The following is a 23307-nucleotide window of genomic DNA, read 5'->3' as shown; positions in this document are numbered from 1 at the left end:
CTTGTATAGACTAGTACTTTGATTTTGCAATGATTGAGTAATCTTGTCTTTGTTCAATTAGTTGTGATGAAATATTGATTGAATGTTAATTTTTAGCCATCTTTAACATTTAGCAAGCTAGATCTTACTTGGAAAAGTAAGACCTAGTTGAACCGCTCTAATTGATGCATGATTTTTACCTTTTTTTAGGTATTAATTAGTAGTGAAATAGGCATATTTTGCTACCATGCATAACTAAAGATTTGATGCTTTATTGGACTATTTGTGATCTAATCTGATGTAGGAATGCATTGTTGAGATTATGAATGGTTTATTGCAAGTTTTTGGAAAAGCTTGCTGGTTTTTTTAAATCTGTTAACTCTGCCAGGATTGCTGAGTCATTGCTGTATCAACTGGAACATACAAGGGGAAATTAATCACCCAAGTCTATTTTCCAAATTTGAAATTATCACCACTTTAATTACTTTTAGCTTCTTATTTTTAGTTTATTTAGTTTAAAATATTATTTCTCAACTCTAGAATTTAGGTTATAAATTTTTCTCTCGAATTAATTTGTTACTTTGTTTTATTTTTATTTGAAATTCTTGGAATTGCTCTTAGTTGATTTTGCATTATTTAGTAAAAAATCCCTGTGGAGACGAACTTTGATTACTTATCATTGTATTACTTGTTTGTGATTGTGTACACTTGCGCAATTATAAATCAATATAAATTTTCACAACAAGTTTTTGGCGCCGTTGCCGGGGACTTTAAGTTCTAAATTTTGTTTTATCAACTAATTGACATTCTAATCATTTTTGTGTTTTTAATCTTGCTGGTTTGTTCTTTAAAATCTCAGGTATCTATAGTGTATGAACCAACAAGAGGACTTTTGTAACGCCCTTTCCAACAGGGACGGCACGTGTGTGCAATTTAATAAAATACTTATATAGATACTATATTATACCAAAAGTGTGGGTAATTAATTTTTTTTTTTTTGTAATTAAAATCAAGCATGTATAAACTTCTTTATAGCAAAAGATAAGTAACGAGAACTATGGGGACCCCCTGTTTTCAAAATATTACAAACTAGTTTATTAGTACTTTACATTATAAACTTTGTAATCCCAAAATACTATAAAACTGTAACATCCTGTTCACTGGGCCGAAACACTGCGACTGATATGTACATTGCTACTACGACCCCGAACTCATGGCTGCTCAACCTTTGCTTTCCCCTTACCTGCACCATAAAGCACCGGTGAGTCACAGAGACTCAGCAAGAAAAGTAACCAAAACGTTAACTGAAAATGATTATCAATTTAATCTCATACCAATATGTTTACTCATTATACAATATCATAAAGTATTCATTTACACATTACACATTCACATTACACAATCTTGGTACTTTATAAAGTACCCCTTTACCACTCGTTAACCACGAGCTGAATATGTCACTATCGTTGCCCGATAAAGCAAACGATAAGTAAGAAACCTAACCGCGGTTTCAAGAGTAATTACTCGTAACGGTAATAACCGTTTCCAACCCTAGGTCATAACCTAGGCTCAACAAATATTTAATCAAAGTCTTGATAATAATCAAGGCCATAACCTTTCAACCATTAATATTTAACCACATACAGTGCTTACCACTTTTCTTACCTTAGTTCTGAACTCAAGCGTACGGGCCAACTCGAGTGGAAAACAAGCTAGGCGATCCTGGTCCTATGTCACGACAACCGAAACTCAATAAAAACATTAATCAAATTTCTGATAATCAACTTTAATTCTCACAATCGAACACACCCTACTTTCCCTCGGATCAAACTAACTTAACTATCTCTAAAATACCCTGAATTCCACTCCGAAAGACACCCCAAATCAAATCGGACTTGAGGAGAAAAACCCAAAATCCCCCTTTCCTGGGATAAACGGTCGGCCGTTTTTCAGGCACCCAGAAAAACGGCCTGCCTTTTTTTCCTGGCAGCCATGGTGATTTCTGGTTTTTCACCCCAAAAACCAATCAAACCTCCACCAAACCTGCTCAAACCTTCCAAAATAGTATAATAACATAAATATAACATACCCCAATCTTCAAATTACAATAGTTCAATCTCTAACTCAAATTCATATACTCAAGTGAAAGAAAATCAATTTCTTTAGCTTCTTCAAACACAACACAATCTCAACAGCCATGAAATCAAATAAAACATGCACAAACAAACCTAATTCAACTAAGAAATCATGCTTAGAACTCATCTAAGCCTACAGCCATTAACACCCATAAAGAACTAATAAAAACCTAGCTTAAAACCTAGGAAATCACCAAGAACATAAGGAGGAACTTACCTCAAGGTTCTAGGTTGGCTTGGGGGTTGAATTCAACTCTGAAATGGTGGATTTGCTGAGGAAAAGAAGTCTCCTAATGGCTGGCTCAAGCTTGCTCGAGAGAGGGAATGAGAAGAGTTGAAGATGATGAAGTTACTTAGCCTCCAAGTAACTTAAATAATAAGATTTTCTCTTCTTTTTCTTTCTTTTCTATTTCTATTTATTTTTTTTTAAAAAAAGTCTCAGCCCCTAAATAAAAAAATAAAAAGGAATAAAAGTATAATTATTTAAAGAATAATTAAATTACCCACAAAGCTAAAAAAATCTCTAAAATAACCTAAGGGCATTTTGGTAATTTCACTAAGCCCTCAACCCGACATTCTAATAAAATTCTAACCTAATCCGGAATATTCTCAAAATAATTTTTCCATTAACGCCGTGACATTACTAACCACATCGCTAAATTTCCACAATTACCGGGCCCGAAAATAACGTATTTCATTAAATAATTTCTCAACAATTTACCTAACTAAGATCATAATCCTACGTCATTTCCCAAGTAATTATATATTTAATAAAATATGTCTATTTAAATATTATTTATTTTATGGGATATTACAACTATCCCCTACTTATAGGAATTTCGTCCTCGAAATTTACCTGAAAAGCTCGGGATACAACTCCCGCATCTGCGACTCTAACTCCCAAGTCGCTTCTTCAACTTTGTTGTTCCGCCACAGCACTTTAACTAGCGGAATAGTCTTGTTCCGCAGCACCTTTTCTTTCCTGTCTAAGATCTGTACTGGTTGTTCTTCATATGACAGGTCGGTTTGAAGCTCAATGTCTTCATAACTTAAGATATGAGTTGTATCAGATACATATTTTTGAAGCATCGAGACATGAAACACGTTATGAACCCTAAATAAAGCAGGAGGTAGAGCCAACCGATAAGCTACCTGACCTACTTTCTCAAGAATCTCAAATGGACCAATAAATCTGGGACTCAACTTTCCTTTCTTTCTGAACCTTCAAATTCCTTTCATTGGGGATACCCGAAGGAAAACAAAATCCCCAATCTGGAATTCAACATCTCTACGCTTTGGATCTGCGTAGCTTTTCTGTCTACTTTGTGAAGCAAGCATACGAGCTCGAATCTTTTCAATAGCCTCGCTCGTTCTTTGGATAACCTCAGGTCCAAGATACCTACGTTCGCCAGCTTCATCCCAGTGAATAGGTGAACGACATTTCCTTCCATAAAGCATCTCATACAGACCCATGCCAATGGTACTCTGATAACTATTGTTATAAGAAAATTCAATCAGAGGTAGGTACTTGTTCCAAGAACCTTCAAAATCCATTACACATGCTCTCAGCATATCCTCAAGTATCTGGATAGTCCTCTCAAATTGACCATCGGTTTGAGGATGAAAAGCTGTACTAAATTTTAATTTAGTACCCATTGCTTGCTGTAAGCCTCCACAGAATTTGGATGTAAATTTTGGATCTCGATCCGAAACTATCGACTTTGGGGCACCGTGGAGCCGAACTATCTTCTTGATATACAAATCAGCATATTGATCCACTGCATACGTTATCCTTACCCGGAGAAAGTGAGCAGACTTCGTATATCGATCCACTATCACCCAAATAGAATCATAATACCCTACTGTTCTGGGCAATCCCACTATAAAATCCATGGTGATGTCTTCCCAATTCCATTCAGGAATTTTTAGAGGTTGAAGCAAACCTCGCCGTCGTTGATGTTACGCTTTTAATTTGTTGACAGGTTAAGCATTTTGACACATATTCAACAATATCCCTCTTCATACCCGACCACCAGTATAAAGCTTTCACATCATGATACATCTTGGTTGTTCCCGGGTGTAAGGAGTACGGTGTAGTATGAGATTCATCAAGAATCTCTTGTCTGATTTCTTTATCAACCGGTACACAGATTCTGTTTTTGTATCGCAACAGCCCATCAGATAAGCACGAAAAGTCTCTTGCCAATCCAGCCTCTAACTTCTCCTTATGTCCCTGTAGCTCAAGGTCACCTTGTTGAGCTACTATAATTCTTTCCAATAGATTAGATTGTATGGTGATATTAGCAAGTTTTCCAATTACAAATTCAATTCCCGCTCTCGTCATATCCTCAGCCAGCTTTGCTGAGATTTCCTTTAGTTCATAAACTTGCCCTGGTCCTTTCCGACTTAGAGCATCCGCTACAACATTTGCTTTACCAGGGTGGTAGAGAATCTCGCAGTCATAATCTTTGACCAGTTCTAACCATCGTCGTTGCCTCATATTTAAATCCTTCTGAGTGAAAAAGTACTTGAGGCTTTTGTGATCTGTATAAATTTCACACTTCTCACCGTACAGATAGTGACGCCAAACTTTTAGTGCAAAGACAACTGCTGCCAATTCAATATCATGGGTAGGATACCGTTGTTCATACTCCTTCAATTACCTGGATGCATAAGCAATCACTTTCCCTGACTGCATAAGAACACAACCTAACCCCTGTTTGGATGCATCACAGTATATCACAAACTTTTCATCACTTTTTGGTAAGGTTAACACAGGAGCGGTAATCAACCTTTGCTTCAATTCTTGGAAACTACCTTCACACTTGTCAGTCCAAACAAACTTACAATTCTTTCGGGTCAATTCAGTTAAAGGCGTAGAAATCTTTGCAAAGCCTTGAACAAATCTTCGATAATACCCTGCTAACCCCAGGAAACTTCTAACTTCAGTTGCTGACTTAGGTCGAGGCCAATCTCGTACCGCTTCAATCTTCACTGGATCCACTAAAATACCATCTTTACTTACCACGTGTCCCAAAAAAACTCACCTGAGGTAGCCAAAATTCACATTTCTTAAACTTGGCATACAACTTATGTTCCCTGAGACGTTGCAATACCATTCGAAGATGTCTTTCGTGAGTTTCTTCTGAGTCTGAATAAATTAGAATGTCATCAATAAAGACAATAACAAAATCATCCAGAAAGTCTTTGAACACTCGGTTCATCAGGTCCATAAATGCTGCTGGGGCATTTGTTAATCCGAAAGACATAACCAGGAATTCGTAATGGCCATACCGGGTCCGGAAAGCTGTCTTGGGAATATCCTCCTCCCGAATCCTCAGTTGGTGATAACCAGACCGAAGATCAATCTTGGAAAAGACAGTCTTTCCCTGCAGCTGATCAAATAAATCATCTATTCTTGGCAAAGGATACTTATTCTTCACTGTCAACTTGTTTAACTCCCGGTAATCTATGCACATTCGTAAAGTTCCATCTTTCTTTTTCACGAACAAAACTGGTGCACCCCAAGGTGAAGTACTAGGTCTTGTAAATTTTAAATCCATCATCACCTGTAATTGCACTTTTAATTCTTTCAACTCTGCAAGCGCCATCCTGTAGGGAGCTCTTGACACAGGCTCTGCTCCTGGTATTAGATCAATCTCAAAATCAATTTCACGTTTTGGCGGTAACCCCGGTAACTCTTCTGGAAAAACATCCAGAAATTCTCGAACCACTGGGACATGCTCCGGTCCCGCTTGTGGTTCCCAGGTAGTATCCACTACATTTGCTAAGAAACCAATACACCCCTCACACAAAAAATCCCTTGCCTTAAGTGCTGAATTAAGGGAATCCGAGATCCCTGCATCTTACCCACAAATACAAAAGGATCCTCACCCTTAGGCTGAAAAGTTACCATTTTTCTCTTACAATCAATGGTGGCGTTGTATTTAGCAAGCCAATCCATCCCCAAAATAACATCAAAATCCTCCAGGTTCAATTCTATCAGATCAACTGATAACTCTCTTCCTTCCACAAATACTGGAAGGGATCGAACCCACCTGCTGGAGATAACCAACTCCCCAGTAGGCAGCAAGGTTCCGAAACAACTAGAAAGCACATCACTAGGTCTATTCAACTTCTCAATTATTCTACTTGAAATATAAGAATGCGTCGCACCAGAATCAATTAGAACAGTCAATAAAGTACCAGCAACAGAAAGCTGACCTTTTACAGTAGAAGGACCAGTATTAGCCTCAGCCTGAGTCAGGGCAAATACTCGAGCAGGAGCAGGTGTACCATCCTTCTTTTGCTCTACTCGTAGCAGCTGTGGACAATTCCTCTTCTGTGACCCACCACCCAACAGTGGAAACAGGCCCTGGCCTGACACTCGCCCTGGTGGCGCCTTTTACATCTCGGACATTCAGGAAAAGTCTGCCAGTTTTCGTTCCCACCAGGAAGAAAACCTTGGTTACCCTGGAACCTTTTATTTGGGCATGTAGCTGATGATTCACTAGGTCTTTTCTTGCGGCCACCGGGACCAGTACCCCTACCCGAACCAGCACCTGCTGTTTGCTTCCATGAATCTCTTCTGGCAATATTTTTCTTTCGTATCTGAGCTTCTGCACCCTCAGAAACTAAGGCCCACTCAACTATTTGAGCATAAGTTCGGGCAACCCCCAGTTGTTTAGAAGCAACAATCACATCCCGGGCGATGTGTTCATCCAGCCCTCGAATGAACTTTGCTTTCCTAGCAGCTTCAGTAGCCACCTCATCTGAGGCAAACTTTGCCAGTCGATCAAACTTAGTGGCATACTCCGTCACAGTCATACTACCCTGAGTTAACCGTATAAACTCTTCTGCCTTTGCTGCCCAAATAGACTCATTATAATACTTCTCATAAAATAAGGCCCGGAAGGCTTCCCAGGTCATGTTATTCAAATCATGACCCTGAGATACAATCTCCCACCAAATACGGGCATCATCTCGCAACATATAAGTAGCACACCTAACCCGGTCATTATCTTCAACTCGCATAAAATCAAAAATGGATGTTATCATACTCATCCATTGCTCCGCCTTGAGTGGATCAGCACCACCCTCAAACACTGGCGGGTTCTGCTTCCGGAACCGCTCATACAAAGGTTCCAAACGGTTCCCTGGATCCGGTGGCACTACCAGAGGTGCCGAAGGATCAGGGTTAGGGTTTAGAGCAGGCTGAGCTCGCTGCTCTCTCAGTTCTCTGATTTGCTCACCCTGTTGCCGAATAGTCTCTTGCATTGCAGCATATAACTCTTCCCAGTTTGGTGGTGGTGGAGGGTTCTCGCCCTCACCAGGAGCCCCGAGCCCAGCTAGCTCGCAGGTACCCCTACCAGTCCGCCTCGGGTGCATAATCTATACACATACGGTCACATTCCAGGTAATAACAATACTAATAAGTATTTCCATATATTATAGTCCTACCCACACCATTCCAATATCAACACAATTCAGATAATCAGGTAATCAGAAAATTAACAAACTATCTTTTAACTAAAAGCTTACTGAACCATGAGTCGAACAAGTCCTTGCAGCCAATGTACATATCAAACCAGTCTTCAGGATCTAAAAACCTTGGCGCTCTGATACCATGTTGTAACGCCCTGTCCAACAGGGACGCCACGTGTGTGCAATTTAATAAAATACTTATATAGATACTATATTATACCAAAAGTGTGGGTAATTAATTTTTTTTTTTGTAATTAAAATCAAGCATGTATAAACTTCTTTATAGCAAAAGATAAGTAACGAGAACTATGGGGACCCCCTGTTTTCAAAATATTACAAACTAGTTTATTAGTACTTTACATTATAAACTTTGTAATCCCAAAATACTATAAAAATGTAACATCCTGTTCACTGGGCCGAAACACTGCGGTTGATATGTACATTGCTACTACGACCCCGAACTCATGGCTGCTCAACCTTTGCTTTCCCCTTACCTGCACCATAAAGCACCTGTGAGTCACAGAGACTCAGCAAGAAAAGTAACCAAAACGTTAACTGAAAATGATTATCAATTTAATCTCATACCAATATGTTTACTCATTATACAATATCATAAAGTATTCCTTTACACATTACACATTCACATTACACAATCTTGGTACTTTATAAAGTACCCCTTTACCACTCGTTAACCACAAGCTGAATATGTCACTATCGTTGCCCGATAAAGCAAACGATAAGTAAGAAACCTAACCGCGGTTTCAAGAGTAATTACTCGTAACGGTAATAACCGTTTCCAACCCTAGGTCATAACCTAGGCTCAACAAATATTTAATCAAAGTCTTGATAATAATCAAGGCCATAACCTTTCAACCATTAATATTTAACCACATACAGTGCTTACCACTTTTCTTACCTTAGTTCTGAACTCAAGCGTACGGGCCAACTCGAGTGGAAAACAAGCTAGGCGATCCTGGTCCTATGTCACGACAACCAAAACTCAAAAAAAAACCTTAATCAAATTTCTGATAATCAACTTTAATTCTCACAATCGAACACACCCTACTTTCCCCCGGATCAAACTAACTTAACTGTCTCTAAAATACCCTGAATTCCACTCCGAAAGACACCCCAAATCAAATCGGACTTGAGGAGAAAAACCCAAAATCCCCCTTTCCTGGGAAAAACGGTCGGCCGTTTTTCAGGCACCCAGAAAAACGGCCTGCCTTTTTTTCCTGGCAGCCATGGTGATTTCTGGTTTTTCACCCCAAAAACCAATCAAACCTCCACCAAACCTGCTCAAACCTTCCAAAACAGTATAATAACATAAATATAACATACCCCAATCTTCAAATTAAAATAGTTCAATCTCTAACTCAAATTCATATACTCAAGTGAAAGAAAATCAATTTCTTTAGCTTCTTCAAACACAACACAATCTCAACAGCCATGAAATCAAATAAAACATGTACAAACAAACCTAATTCAACTAAGAAATCATGCTTAGAACTCATCTAAGCCTACAGCCATTAACACCCATAAAGAACTAATAAAAACCTAGCTTAAAACCTAGGAAATCACCAAGAACATAAGGAGGAACTTACCTCAAGGTTCTAGGTTGGCTTGGGGGTTGAATTCAACTCTGAAATGGTGGATTTGCTGAGGAAAAGAAGTCTCCTAATGGCTGGCTCAAGCTTGCTCGAGAGAGGGAATGAGAGGAGTTGAAGATGATGAAGTTACTTAGCCTCCAAGTAACTTAAATAATAAGATTTTCTCTTCTTTTTCTTTCTTTCTATTTCTATTTATTTTTTTAAAAAAAAGTCTCAGCCCCTAAATAAAAAAATAAAAAGGAATAAAAGTATAATTATTTAAAGAATAATTAAATTACCCACAAAGCTAAAAAAATCTCTAAAATAACCTAAGGGCATTTTGGTAATTTCACTAAGCCCTCAACCCGACATTCTAATAAAATTCTAACCTAATTCGGAATATTCTCAAAATAATTTTTCCATTAACGCCGTGACATTACTAACCACATCGCTAAATTTCCACAATTACCGGGCCCGAAAATAACGTATTTCATTAAATAATTTCTCAACAATTTACCTAAGTAAGATCATAATCCTACTTCATTTCCTAAGTAATTATATATTTAATAAAATATGTCTATTTAAATATTATTTATTTTCTGGGATATTACAACTTTGAACTTGCTCCTATTGACCCCGAGATTGAACGCACATTCCGATGAAGAAGAAGGGTTCAAAAGGCTAAAGGCCGAGACATCATGGCTAAGAATCTTGATGATGATGGGATTGCCCAACATATTGTTAATTGTTGTGAAAATTATATACGCAAGTATACGCAGTCAAACAAGTAATAAAGTGATAAGTAAGATCGTCTCCACAGGGATTGCAAACAAAAATATCTTGTAAAACCAACTAATTACAACTTAAAATAAAAAGAAATAATATGCAAATGGTTGAGTAATGGTTCAAAATTAAAATTGACAAGAATTAAACCTGCTAAAATTAAAACTACTGCTGCTAGAAAAATTGTTTGCAAGATAAAAATATATAATATGGCAAAAATGGCTTGAATAACTAATTCCTTCTAGTCAGGTTTTTTTACAGTCAGTACAGCATTGGTTCAGCATTACTCTAGCATTCTGCACAGAGATAACAACAAATTCCTCTAGGCTTGTGAGAATTTTCCAACACTCACAACTTTAATTCTACCATTTAGCTTAATATATTCCTATATCAAACCAGCAAGCAGAACACTATTCAAGCATTAATTTGGTGAGTTATGCAAGGTAAATGAAATATTCCTATCCCACTTACAAAGAAAAGCCTAAGTCTAGGTTTTCACTTGCTTCATTCAAGTTGAACTACTAGATCTATCCCTTCCGGTACAAGATCTAGCTTAGCAAATTGTTATTCATGGCCAAGAAACAACAATCAATTAAAATGAAACTCACTTGAATGAACAAAGGCAAAACAAATGCTAAAGTAAGCTTAAAATTCAATCATACCCAACTTAGAAGTTCATAGTCATTCAAGCCTCAAAAGCTTAGCTCATATTCAAATAAGAAGATAAAATCCAAGCTAAAAATACTTCATCCATGGCTGCTGCCCAAATTTACAGTCTCAAGAAGTTTTGAAGACTAAGTACAAACAACAATAACAAAGAGAAAAATAAAGAAGACTATCAAGAAAAGGTAAGAGAAAATTCAAACACTAGGCTTGGTCCCCTCTTCTTTCTTCTTTGTTGTACTTCCTGCTGCAATTAAAGCTCCTCCATAAGAAAATGGCAGCTGCCCCGTACTGTCCATTCAAGATGATGAAGATGACTATGGTGTACTTCTTTTCCTCTCTTTTTGTTGTTGGGTTTTTAGGGTACAAACTTCATACCCCAAAATAGAAGCCCAAACTTTTCCACTTTGGCCCACTAGGGTTAGACCCCTTTCTTCCACGTCAGCTGGCTGGTGCAAGTTGAGTGACTGGACCGAAGTTGCTGAGGTGGATAAGTGAAATTCGTGTTTCCACGTCATCGCCAGATGCTGAATTCACTTCAGCATTGCTTTAGCATTGCTTCAGCAATCAGCCCAGTTTCAGCTTGTGCTCCTTTTCTTCCTTGCTTCTTTTTCTTTTACCTATCAATTTAATTCCTCCTTTTTCAACAAAATAAGCACAGTTAATTGGAAAAACACACTCAACAATATCAATATTTACAAAACTTAAAGGTTAGATTACTAAATAGAAAATAACACTAAAACTAATTAAAATTAAGCAAAATAAACACATTTTCACTACTCTCCTCACAATACTTTAGTTTAAAAGCATAAAAATTAACTCTATAACATAGAGTTATCACACCCCAAACTTAGAGTATTGCTCGTCCTCGAGTAATGAAAAACACAAAGAACTAAACAATAAGAACAGAAAATGACAGCGACACTAACACGCTTGCAGTAGAGAAAATCTTGCTCTTTCACACTTGGTCTAGGGACGAAATTTGCTCTCAGAATTAGATGAAATGGAAATGTAATTGGTAGTAGTGAATATGCCTCGAACTTGTGTGTTTCAACAGAATTTTGCATGCTATTTATGTCCTTAAAACTTATCAAGAGTAATTCGATCAAATAAGTGCGCAAATACTTCCCACCAACAACTTGAATTTCTATAACAACCACCTTTGATCCTCAAGTTTAAAGGTTTGCTTCCATAAGTTGAATTAGTACAATCCTCTCCACTAATGTAGCTTAGCTTTGCAACTTAGATCAAAAGGACTTGACTAGGCTTGAATGTTAGGCTTGGGTTAGGGTATGGTATAGGATGTATTTAAGCTAGCTCAACACCTAACCACTTCACTTGTCAAAAACCGAGTCTCTTCCTTAATTTTTTTTTTCTCTTGACCCTCTTCCCTAATTCAATACTCACAAGTACTTGATATTAAAATTGACTTCTCTTGCTATGTTTATTCTCTTTTTTCATTGCTGATTTTTTTTTTCATATATTAGAAAGACATTTATTACTATATTATACTTATATAATAAATAGCAAGAGAAGGTTAATTGAAAGTTCATACTCATATACTTTGTGAGCTAATTCCCCCACCCCAAACTTACAATCCAACATTGTCCCCAATGTGGCTAAAAGTATAACCTTGAATTAGCTCGCCACAAGTTACACTCACCGCACTCACCCCAAACTTAATGTGAAACTTGGCTCTTGACAAGTGAGCAATTAAGTTAGGATATATGTGGAAATGCAAATTAGGATTGGTGTTAGATGTATGATTGGGTTGCACAACAAGAATAGGCTAAACGGCTCAAACTTGGGTGACTAGAGAAAAATTGATTTTATAGGGAAGGTTAGAAAGGCTCAAACGTCCAAAGATGGCCTAAATCATTTCTAAGTTATAAAGCTCGCTAGGATTTCGCCTCAAGGATTACACTAGCTAATTCTAGATACTTAAACTCTCTCAAAGTGTTAGCTATTCTAAAAACTCAAGGTATGGTGGAATAACACAAGCACACAATTGTTGAAAGCATTCCTCATAGGCTAGCATTTGGACAAAAATAACACTTAAAATTAGCATTTTCAACACACAAACCAAGGCACTCCACAAATGGAGGGAAATGGATATTTTTCATCATCGAGCGCTACCCTAAACCAAGCTGAAAATACAAGCAGTATTTTTCTCATTTGCAAGCTAAAACAAAATGTAACAAACATGACAAAACAACATGATTAATACACATCTAATCCACATAATATTTATTACTCACACAACTAAAGACAACAATAAAAGTAAACTAAGTAAACAATCAAACACAACCAGCAATAACAATTTAACTAAGGAAAAAAAGAAAACTCCCTCAAGATTTGAACTCTTCCCCACTAGAGTCTCTGCTTCAAAATGCTGAAGCGATGCTGATCCAATGCTGTACTGGGACCTACTGCTTCAACATACAAATTTGCTCACACCATATTGCAGCAGCCCCTTTTTTCTGTCATTCCTTGCTTTGCACCAGCAATAAAGATCACTACACTACAGCAAAATCATTAGTAAATGTAGGAAATTAAAAGTTATATATATATGTAATTATATAAGTATGTATATACTATTTTTTTTCCTTTTTCTTCTTTTCCTCTTTTTTTTTTCTTTTTCTTTTTTTCTTTTTTTTTCTTTCTTTTTTTTTTTCAAGGGGTGGCACACCCCAAACTTAATTGTAAATACATATATATTTTTTTTAAGGGGTGGCACACCCCAAACTTATTACATAGCATATATATAACTAAATATAATCTTGTTCCTCCACTCTTGGGTTGCCCAAATGTGATTCACTAAAGCCATGACAACCCGAGACCCTTCTTCCTCAAGCCTCTTCCAATGTGATGGAGGTCTTTGCTCGATCAACCTCACCACTCCCAAACTTCACTCCTTGGCCTTTCACCAAAAATTTTCTTCTTGAAAGTGCATCACGTAGTTCTACCACCCCATTGGGGTACACTCTCACCACCAAGAAAGATCCATCACACCTTGAATCTAGTCGTCCATGAGTAGCCTTCGTTAAAGAGTTAGCAAAAATCACTTGTTGCCCAACTTCAAACATTTGAGACCAAAATTTTCTACTAAACTTCTTTTTCTTTCTCTTCCTTTTGGGTGGTTTTTTAGGGTCAAATGATGTTTTGTCTTTGCTTTCTTGCGGCTCGTGATCCTTAGCGATTTCTTTAAGGGGAATCTTCTTTCTCACCTTCTTACTATTTTTGAATTTGGACTCCTCAACCATGTTAGGATCCATATCTCCAATTGCTAAGCATTCTCCTATTGCATCCGGAGCACGCATAGGATGAAAGACCTTGAATGTGGCTTGCTCATCTTGAGCTCTCATGGTAAGCTCTCCCTTTTCAACATCTATCAAAGTTCTTCCCGTGGCAAGAAATGGCCTCCATAAAATGATTGGAACTTCCCTATCTTCCTCATAGTCAAGAATAATGAAATCGGCCGGAAAAATGAACTTATCCACTTGTACCAACACATCTTCAATTTTCCCTTCCGGATGAGCCATGGAACGATCCGCTAATTGCAAAGTGACGGTGGTTGGCCTTGCTTCTCCAATTCCCAACTTCCTAAAAATAGACATAGGCATGAGATTAATACTAGCTCCCAAGTCACAAAGAGCTCTTCCAACATCTCGACCCCCTATAGAAATAGGAATTGTAAAGCTGCCCGGATCTTTCAATTTGGGTGGAATTTTACTTTTCAACATAGCACTACATCCCTCCGTCAAAGCGACCGTTTCAAACTCGCCAAGCCTCCTTTTCTTTGTCAAAATATCCTTCAAAAACTTCACATAAGTTGGCATTTGCTCCAAAGCTTCCACTAAAGGTATATTGATGTGGAGCTGCTTTAGAACATCAAGAAATCTCCAGAATTGACCATCGTCTTGTTGCTTCTTGAACCGTTGAGGAAATGGTAGCGGTGGCTTTTGCAAAGACTTTTCTGCAACAAAATGCTGATTGGATGCTGTAACTACTGGGGGAATTTCAGCAGCTAAAGTTGCTGGTTTTTTCGTCATTTCCCCCTCTTTTTGGATTGAAGAGGGCTCTTTCTTTGCTGTTGCGGCCACATTTGACTCAATTATTTTTCCACTTCTCAAGGTTACCGCTTTGCAATGTTCTTTGCAATCTCTTCTTGGGTTTTCGGTGTCACTAGGCAAAGTGCCTTGTGGTCTATTCTTCAAATCATTGGCCAATTGCCCCAATTGAACTTCAAGATTCCGAAGAGATGCTGCTTGGCTTTGAATTACAGCGTCATTCTTGGCCATATAATCTCTCATTAAGCTCTCCAAAGAACTAGTTTGAGAGCCTTGAGGTTGGTGAGGTTGTTGAGGTCTTGGTTGTTGAGAAAAACCCGGTGGAAATGATTGCTTTCCTTGTGCTTGTTGTGCTCCACTTGAACTTGCCCCTTGACCTCCCCATGAAAAGTTCGGATGATGCTTCCATGCCGGATTGTAGGAGTTTGAGTATGGATTGTTGTTGCGGTTGAAGTTTTGATTACCCACATAGCAAACCAAAGCTGGATTTGAAGGGCAATTTTCAAAAGTATGCCCATCACCACAATACACACAAGAGATTTCTACCCTTTGAATGGCAGCGGCTGGTTGTACACTTCCTCCCATATTCATATTCTTCAAAATGTTGGTCATTGAGGCCATTTGAGCGGTTAGAGCGGTCAAAGCATCTACTTCAAGGACACCCGCTACTTTTCGACTTGTCGGAGCTCTATTAGTTGACCATTGATAGTTGTTGCTAGCTATCCTTTCCAAAATCTCAAAAGCTTCATTGTAAGACTTGGAAAGAATGGCTCCATTAGCCGAAGCATCCAACACCATCCTAGAAGCCGCATTGAGACCATTGTAAAAAGTCTCAAGTTGGATACAATGGGGAATACCATGGTGTGGGCACTTCCTCAACAACTCCTTGAATCTTTCCCATGCATCACTAGTAGTCTCATCTTCCAATTGTTGAAAGGACATGATCTCGCTTCGAAACTTTGCCTTTCTTGTTGGAGGAAAGTACTTTCTCAAAAAATTTTCAGCCAACTCATTCCAATTAGTCACCGAATCGGGAGGAAGAGTATTAAGCCATGCTCTAGCCCGATCCCTCAAGGAAAATGGGAACAACTTCAATCTTAAAGCCTCTTCACTTACTCCTTGTAGCTTGAAAGAATCACTCACCTCCAAAAATGAGCGAATATGGAGGTGAGGATCTTCCGTTGGCGACCCACCAAATTGACCAACCGTTTGGAGCATTTGAAACATGACGGGCTTGAGCTCAAAGTGAGGTACTTGGATTTCGGGTCTCACAATACCCGGATTTAGCTCATTGAACATAGGGGCTGCATACTCTCTTATTGCTCGGGCTCTATCATCGGCCAAAGCAATAGGATTGGCTTCATTATGAGCACCTCCAATTTCAAACCCATCGGCCATATTGCAGCGTTTTTTAGCCTTTTGTTCCTTCCTCCTTTGTCTAAAAGTGCGTTCAATTTCGGGGTCAATAGGAGCAAGTTCAAGGTCTTCTTCTTGCTCGTTCATACACTAGATTACACCTGAAAAAGAAAAATTCAGCGCACCAAAATAGGATTAAAACTTTAAACCAGAAAATAAATTGCAAAATAGTTGATAATACACAATTTTTAGTTTCAATCCCCGGCAACGGCGCCAAAAACTTGTTGTGAAAATTATATACGCAAGTATACGCAGTCAAACAAGTAATAAAGTGATAAGTAAGATCGTCTCCACAGGGATTGCAAACAAAAATATCTTGTAAAACCAACTAATTACAACTTAAAATAAAAAGAAATAATATGCAAATGGTTGAGTAATGGTTCAAAATTAAAATTGACAAGAATTAAACCTGCTAAAATTAAAACTACTGCTGCTAGAAAAATTGTTTGCAAGATAAAAATATATAATATGGCAAAAATGGCTTGAATAACTAATTCCTTCTAGTCAGGTTTTTTTACAGTCAGTACAGCATTGGTTCAGCATTACTCTAGCATTCTGCACAGAGATAACAACAAATTCCTCTAGGCTTGTGAGAATTTTCCAACACTCACAACTTTAATTCTACCATTTAGCTTAATATATTCCTATATCAAACCAGCAAGCAGAACACTATTCAAGCATTAATTTGGTGAGTTATGCAAGGTAAATGAAATATTCCTATCCCACTTACAAAGAAAAGCCTAAGTCTAGGTTTTCACTTGCTTCTTTCAAGTTGAACTACTAGATCTAGCCCTTCCGATACAAGATCTAGCTTAGCAAATTGTTATTCATGGCCAAGAAACAACAATCAATTAAAATGAAACTCACTTGAATGAACAAAGGCAAAACAAATGCTAAAGTAAGCTTAAAATTCAATCATACCCAACTTAGAAGTTCATAGTCATTCAAGCCTCAAAAGCTTAGCTCATATTCAAATAAGAAGATAAAATCCAAGCTAAAAATACTTCATCCATGGCTGCTGCCCAAATTTACAGTCTCAAGAAGTTTTGAAGACTAAGTACAAACAACAATAACAAGAGAAAAATAAAGAAGACTATCAAGAAAAGGTAAAAGAAAATTCAAACACTAGGCTTGGTCCCCTCTTCTTTCTTCTTTGTTGTACTTCCTGCTGCAATTAAAGCTCCTCCATAAAAAAAATGGCAGCTGCCCCGTACTGTCCATTCAAGATGATGAAGATGACTATGGTGTACTTCTTTTTCTCTCTTTTTGTTGTTGGGTTTTTAGGGTACAAACTTCATACCCCAAAATAGAAGCCCAAACTTTTCCACTTTGGCCCACTAGGGTTAGACCCCTTTCTTCCACGTCAGCTGGCTGGTGCAAGTTGAGTGACTGGACCGAAGTTGCTGAGGTGGATAAGTGAAATTCGTGTTTCCACGTCACTGCCAGGATGCTGAATTCACTTCAGCATTGCTTTAGCATTGCTTCAGCAATCAGCCCAGTTTCAGCTTGTGCTCCTTTTCTTCCTTGCTTCTTTTTCTTTTACCTATCAATTTAATTCCTCCTTTTTCAACAAAATAAGCACAGTTAATTGGAAAAACACACTCAACAATATCAATATTTACAAAACTTAAAGGTTAGATTACTAAATAGAAAATAACACTAAAACTAATTAAAATTAAGCAAAATAAACACATTTTCACTACTCTCCTCACAATACTTTAGTTTAAAAGCATAAAAATTAACTCTATAACATAGAGTTATCATTAATCCCATCATATTGGCAGATGATCGAGCAAGGCTATACGAGAATATGCAGCCCCCATGTTTATTGAGCTCAATCCAGGCATTGTGAGGCCTGAAATACAAGCACCACAATTTGAGCTCAAGCCAGTGATGTTTCAAATGCTCCAAACCGTGGGGCAACTCAGCGGGATGCCAACTGAGGATCCTCACTTCCATCTCCGTTCATTCTTGGAGGTGAGTGATTCTTTCAAGATCCAAGGAGTGAGTGAAGAGGTGCTAAGGTTGAAGCTATTCCCATTCTCACTACGAGATCGAGCTAGATCATGGCTCAACACTTTGCGTCCTGATTCTGTCACCAATTGGAATGATCTTCCTGAGAAGTTTCTGAGGAAATACTTTCCTCCTACTAGAAATGCAAAATTCAGAAGTGAGATCATGTCTTTTCGGCAACTTGAAGATGAGTCTAAAAGTGATGTGTGTGAGAGGTTTAAGGAACTTTTGCGAAAGTGTCCACATCATGGCATTCCACATTGTATACAGATGGAGACTTTTTATAATGGCTTGAATGCAGCTTCTCGAATGGTGTTAGATGCATCGGCCAATGGTGCTATTTTTTCGAAGTCTTACAACGAAGCATTTGAGATTTTGGAGACCATTGCAAGTAACAACAACCAATGGTCCAACACAAGAGCTCCAACAAATAGAAAAGTGGCGAGGGTCCTTGAGGTAGATGAAATAACGGCTTTGACAGCTCAAATGGCTTCCATGACGAATGTTTTGAAGAATTTGAGCATTGGGAACGCTAAAAATATTCAGCCAGCTGCTGCCATTCAAAGTGATGATGTCTCATGTGTGTTTTGTGGACAAGGGCATGTGTTTGAGAAGTGTCCTTCTAATCCGAAGTCCGTTTGTTACATAGGATTTCAGAATTTTGACAAAAACAATGGGGCATTCTCAAACTCTTACAATCAAGCATGGAAGAATCATCCTAATTTGTCTTCGGGGGGTCAAGGAGCAAGCTCAAGCACCCCACCAGCCCAAGGAAGACAAGCATATCCACCGGGTTTTTCACAACAATCGCGACATTCACAACAAGCTCAAAATTCCCAACCGAGTTCTTTGGAGAGCCTAATGCAAGATTATATGGCCAAAAATGATGCGGTGATACAAAGTCAAGCTGCCTCTCTTCGAAACCTTGAGTTACAACTTGGACATTTGACCAATGAATTAAAAGCTAGGCCGCAAGGTTCTTTGCCTAGTGACACGGAAAATCCAAGGAGGGATGGGAAGGAACAATGCAAATCCATTCAACTAAGGAGTGACAAGCATCTGAAAATTTCTGAGGAGGAAATAAAGGGTAGTGGGGAGCCCACTTCAATCCAAATCGACGAAAAATTGAGTAACAAAACTGCCCAGGAAATTGCTGATACCAGCCCAGTTGATACAGCAAAGGGTCAGCAACCTGACAGTCAGCAATCCGCACTAGTATGTTGTAGTCCTAAACCACCCCTTCCATTTCCTCAAAGATTTCGGAAATAGCAGCAAGATGGGAAATTCAAGAAGTTTTTAGATGTGTTGAAGCAGCTCCATATCAATATTCCCTTGGTCGAAGCATTGAAGCAAATGCTGAATTATGTCAAGTTCTTAAAAGATATTTTGACGAAGAAAAGGAGGTTGGGGGAGTTTGAAACTGTAGCTCTCATCGAAGGATGCAACGCCATGTTAAAAAGCAAGATTCCACCGAAGTTGGAAGATCCGGGCAGCTTCACGATTCCAATTTCTATTGGGGGTCGAGATGTTGGAAGAGCCCTTTGTGATTTGGGAGCTAGTATTAATCTCATGCCCATGTCTATTTTTAAGAAGTTGGGAATTGGAGAAGCAAGGCCAACCATCATCAGTTTACAATTAGCGGATCGTTCCATGGCTCATCCGGATGGAAAAATTAAAGATGTTTCGGCACAAGTAGATAAGTTCATCTTTCTGGCGGATTTCATTATTCTTGACTATGAGGAAGATAGAGAAGTTCCAATCATTTTGGGGAGGCCAATTCTTGCTACGGGAAGGACTTTGATAGATGTTGAAAAAGGAGAGCTCACCATGAGAGCTCAAGATGAGCAAGCCACATTCAAGGTTTTCCATCCCATACGTGCTCCGGATGCAATAGGAGAATGCTTAGCAATTGGAGATATGGATCCTAACATGGTTGAGGAGTCCAAATTCAAAGTTAGTAAGAAGGTGAGAAAGAAGATTCCCCTTAAAGAAATTGCTAAGGATCACGAGGAACAAGAAAGCAAAGACAAAGCATCATTTGACCCTAAAAATCACCCAAAAAGAAGAGAAAGAAAAAGAAGCTTAGTAGAAAAATTCGGTCTCAAATGTTTGAAGTTGGGCAACGAGTGATTTTTTAAAACTCTTTAACGAAGGCTACTCACGGACGACTAGATTCAAAGTTTGATGGATCTTTCTTGGTAGTGAGAGTATACCTCGATGGGGTGGTAGAACTTCGTGATGCGCTTTCAAGAAAAAAATTCTTAGTGAAAGGCCAATGAGTGAAGTTTGGGGGTGGAGAGGTCAACCAAGAAAAGACCTCTATCTCCTTGAAGGATGTTTGAAACTTGTAATTTGGGGGTGCCAAAAGAAAAAAAAAAAGAAAGAAAAAAGAGACTGAATTGAAAAAAAAAAGAGAGAGAATGAAAGAAAAAAAAATTTGCTTGCAACTAAGTTTGGGGTGTTCCCCCATGGTTGTTCAAAAAAAAAGAGAATAAACATAGCAAGAGAAGTCTATTCCAATACCAAGTACTTGTGAGTATAATGAATTGGGGAAGTGAGTCAAGAGAAAAAAAAATCATAAGGAAGAGGCTCGGTTTTTGACAAGTGAAGTGGTTAGGTGTTGAGCTAGCTTAATTACATCCTTTACCATACCCTAACCCAAGCCTAACATTACAAGCCTAGTAAAGTCCTATTGATCAAATGGATAAGTTTAGACTACATTAGTGGAGACGAGTGCACTAATCCAACTTATGGAGCTTTAATGAATGTCAAAATTTTAAGGTAGTTGGAGAAAAGTTCAAAGTTTTAGTGGGATATACTTGTATAAATTGTTGATTAGGTGACTTTGGGGAGGTATTAATGTTATCCAACGAGAAAAGTTAAAGGGGCAGCATATAAAGTTATGGCAAAAACATTTTCCTATTCCATTTAATTCCATCTTTCTGAGAGCATCAATGTTCGCTAGGCCAACTTAAATTTCTATGGAATCTCTCATTTGTCTTGTATGTTGAGTCTTTGTGTAAAATTTGTTGTTGTATTTTATTTTGTCTTTTGTGTTGCCATTGCTTGAGGACGAGCAAGATTCTAAGTTTGGGGTGTTGATAACTCTAAGATTTAGAGTTATTTTGATATCTTTAAGCTAAATTGTGGAGTAATTAGTGTCTATAATTGTGTAATTGTGTTTAGTTTGCTGTGTCATTGTAATAAATGGAAGTGTTTGTGCTAGCAAGTGTTAAATAGACTTATGTTGTTGTTTTTATGTGTATTAAGCAGAAAAAATACGAAAATTGGTATTTGGAAATATTTGGGACAAGAAGGAAAAGGAGCAGAAAAAGGGTTATTGTTGACTGGCATTGCTATAACAATCATCGTGTAGCAATTTGCCAGCCCAGTAAGTGTATTTTGGCAGAAAGTCCAGCTGGCGTTAATGAAGAAAAAAAGGTGCTGATGTGGCGAAAATGTGGACAATGACTCAACTATTATGTGGAAAATGAAGGGCAAGTGGACCATGACTTGGATTTCCAGTTAGGGTAAACTTTAGTACTCTAATTGGGGAGCAAAAAAGAAGAGGAACGAGATTATAAGAAAATGGTGGCTGGTTGGAAATTATTTTACCAGGATCTTAGATCTACTCACAAGTATGTTGTTTAACACCCTAAATATGAACTTTCTAAAACGATAAATTAAACACATATAAAGTTAAGAAAACCTTACATTGATGCAGCGGAATTAATGTCTCCTTCTACTCAGATCTCTAACCCTTGTATCCTTTCTGTAGCAGAGTATAATCAAGATCTGAGCCCGAATGTCCTCCTTCTTCAAGTTTGATCCTTCACAGTCTTCCAATCTATGATTGAGTTACTGCTTGCTGTGTGTGGGCACTTACTCTTTCACTAGGGTTGAAATTTTATGAAGAGAGAAAAGAGAAGAGGTTTCGGCCAGGTATAGAAAGTAGGGAAGGCTCAGTTTTTCTGAAGAGAGAAATTTCTGTCAGATAACTAATGAAAGCATGTGATTTGACTGAGCCATCACTTTCTATTTATAGACAACTACTAGGTTTAGGTTAGGAATTATTTGGCATTAAAATAATGAAAATATTAATTTGAAATTCCACAAATAGTGGCCGGCCATGGTGTGTTAATGGGCCCCACTTGATTTTGCAGTTTTAACAAATTTTATTTCTATTTTCTCAAAAATGCCAATTTTCCAATTCTAACCATTTAAATGCCAAAACTAATTATTTAATAACTAAAATAGATTATTAAATAATATTGTCATTTAATTTAATTATTAACTAGACATATAAAGTCCATTAATAAATAAATAAACCTAGAATCTCTTTTCTTTACAATTTCACCCCTGCTTAGTGAAAATTCACAAATTAGACATAGTCTAACTTTAGAATTATAATTGATCAATCACGAAACCAATTAATGAGTCTTACAAGCAGAATGTTCTCAACTAGAATGGGGACCATGGATCTATATGCTGAGCTTCCAATAAGTGAACCAAATTTACCAAGTAAATTCCTGTTGGGTTTTATGCCCTAAATAAAACTCATTTCAATATAATCAGATTTACTTATTAATATAGATCAGAAATAACATTTAATGTTGCATGGTTCACATGATTTATTTCATGATTATATGTACATAATGTATAAATTCATCTGAAACCCTTTTCATATACTTGATCCTGTTTATTGTGTCGTCAACACATTGGAAAGTAAACATGACTATGTGAATAAAGTTTCCTAGATTTATCAGACACAGGGTTTTACTGATATGATAATCTACAACAAGAGTTTACTTGCATTTGGAGAAGTGCTATGTTCTTTCTAGAGCATTGGTTAAAGTAAAGCTCAGGTTGGATGCATGGAGTATGCATCGGAAGGGACCGATATTGAACTTTGACTTAGATTTAATTAAACTTACCGTAAAATCTATTCAAGTCAATATCGCCTAGTTGATCCTAGATCAAATGATCTTAATCCTGTTATGATTAGGCTCAATCTTGAAAGGCTATTCGTGTTCCTTGAATTGTTAGTTAAGCCTACCTTTTGGTCAGGGTGATACGTACTTTTTGGGAACACGGTAGTGCAAATGAGTGGGAGCGCTAGCATAAACATGGAATCTATAGCTTCTATCTGGCGAATAGTAAGCAAAGGATGATCTC

The 23307-nt window shown here is 37.8% G+C and overlaps 1 protein-coding gene and 2 non-coding genes across 3 annotated transcripts; 2 read left to right on the top strand and 1 right to left on the bottom strand.

Moving 5' to 3' along the window:
• Positions 1–15556: 15556 nt before the first annotated feature.
• Positions 15557–15663, top strand: LOC115724270 (small nucleolar RNA R71). Its single transcript, XR_004013069.2, has one exon. It is a non-coding gene; the product is annotated as a small nucleolar RNA R71 (small nucleolar RNA).
• Positions 15664–17940: 2277 nt separating this feature from the next.
• LOC115719921 (uncharacterized) lies at positions 17941–20262 on the top strand. The gene is made up of 3 exons (XM_061104862.1): positions 17941–18096; positions 18244–19347; positions 19447–20262. Exons 1-3 carry the CDS (start codon positions 17941–17943, stop codon positions 20260–20262), a joined length of 2076 nt encoding a protein of 691 aa, XP_060960845.1.
• Positions 18280–18386, bottom strand: LOC133031589 (small nucleolar RNA R71). The gene has a single exon (XR_009684692.1). It is a non-coding gene; the product is annotated as a small nucleolar RNA R71 (small nucleolar RNA).
• Positions 20263–23307: the final 3045 nt, after the last annotated feature.

This window comes from Cannabis sativa, chromosome 9 (genome assembly GCF_029168945.1).
Source record: "Cannabis sativa cultivar Pink pepper isolate KNU-18-1 chromosome 9, ASM2916894v1, whole genome shotgun sequence".
NCBI lineage: Eukaryota > Viridiplantae > Streptophyta > Magnoliopsida > Rosales > Cannabaceae > Cannabis > Cannabis sativa.
This window is presented reverse-complemented; position numbering and strand designations above follow the sequence as displayed.

Excerpts from the sequence above, each read along its gene's own strand:
- LOC115719921 (XM_061104862.1), top strand. The coding sequence starts at position 17,941 with ATGTTTATTGAGCTCAATCCAGGCATTGTGAGGCCTGAAATACAAGCA. Across the intron at positions 18,097-18,243 it reads ATCTCCGTTCATTCTTGGAG|TTTCTGAGGAAATACTTTCC; the intron begins GTGAGTGATTCT and ends CTTCCTGAGAAG. Across the intron at positions 19,348-19,446 it reads ACAGTCAGCAATCCGCACTA|CTCCATATCAATATTCCCTT; the intron begins GTATGTTGTAGT and ends GTGTTGAAGCAG.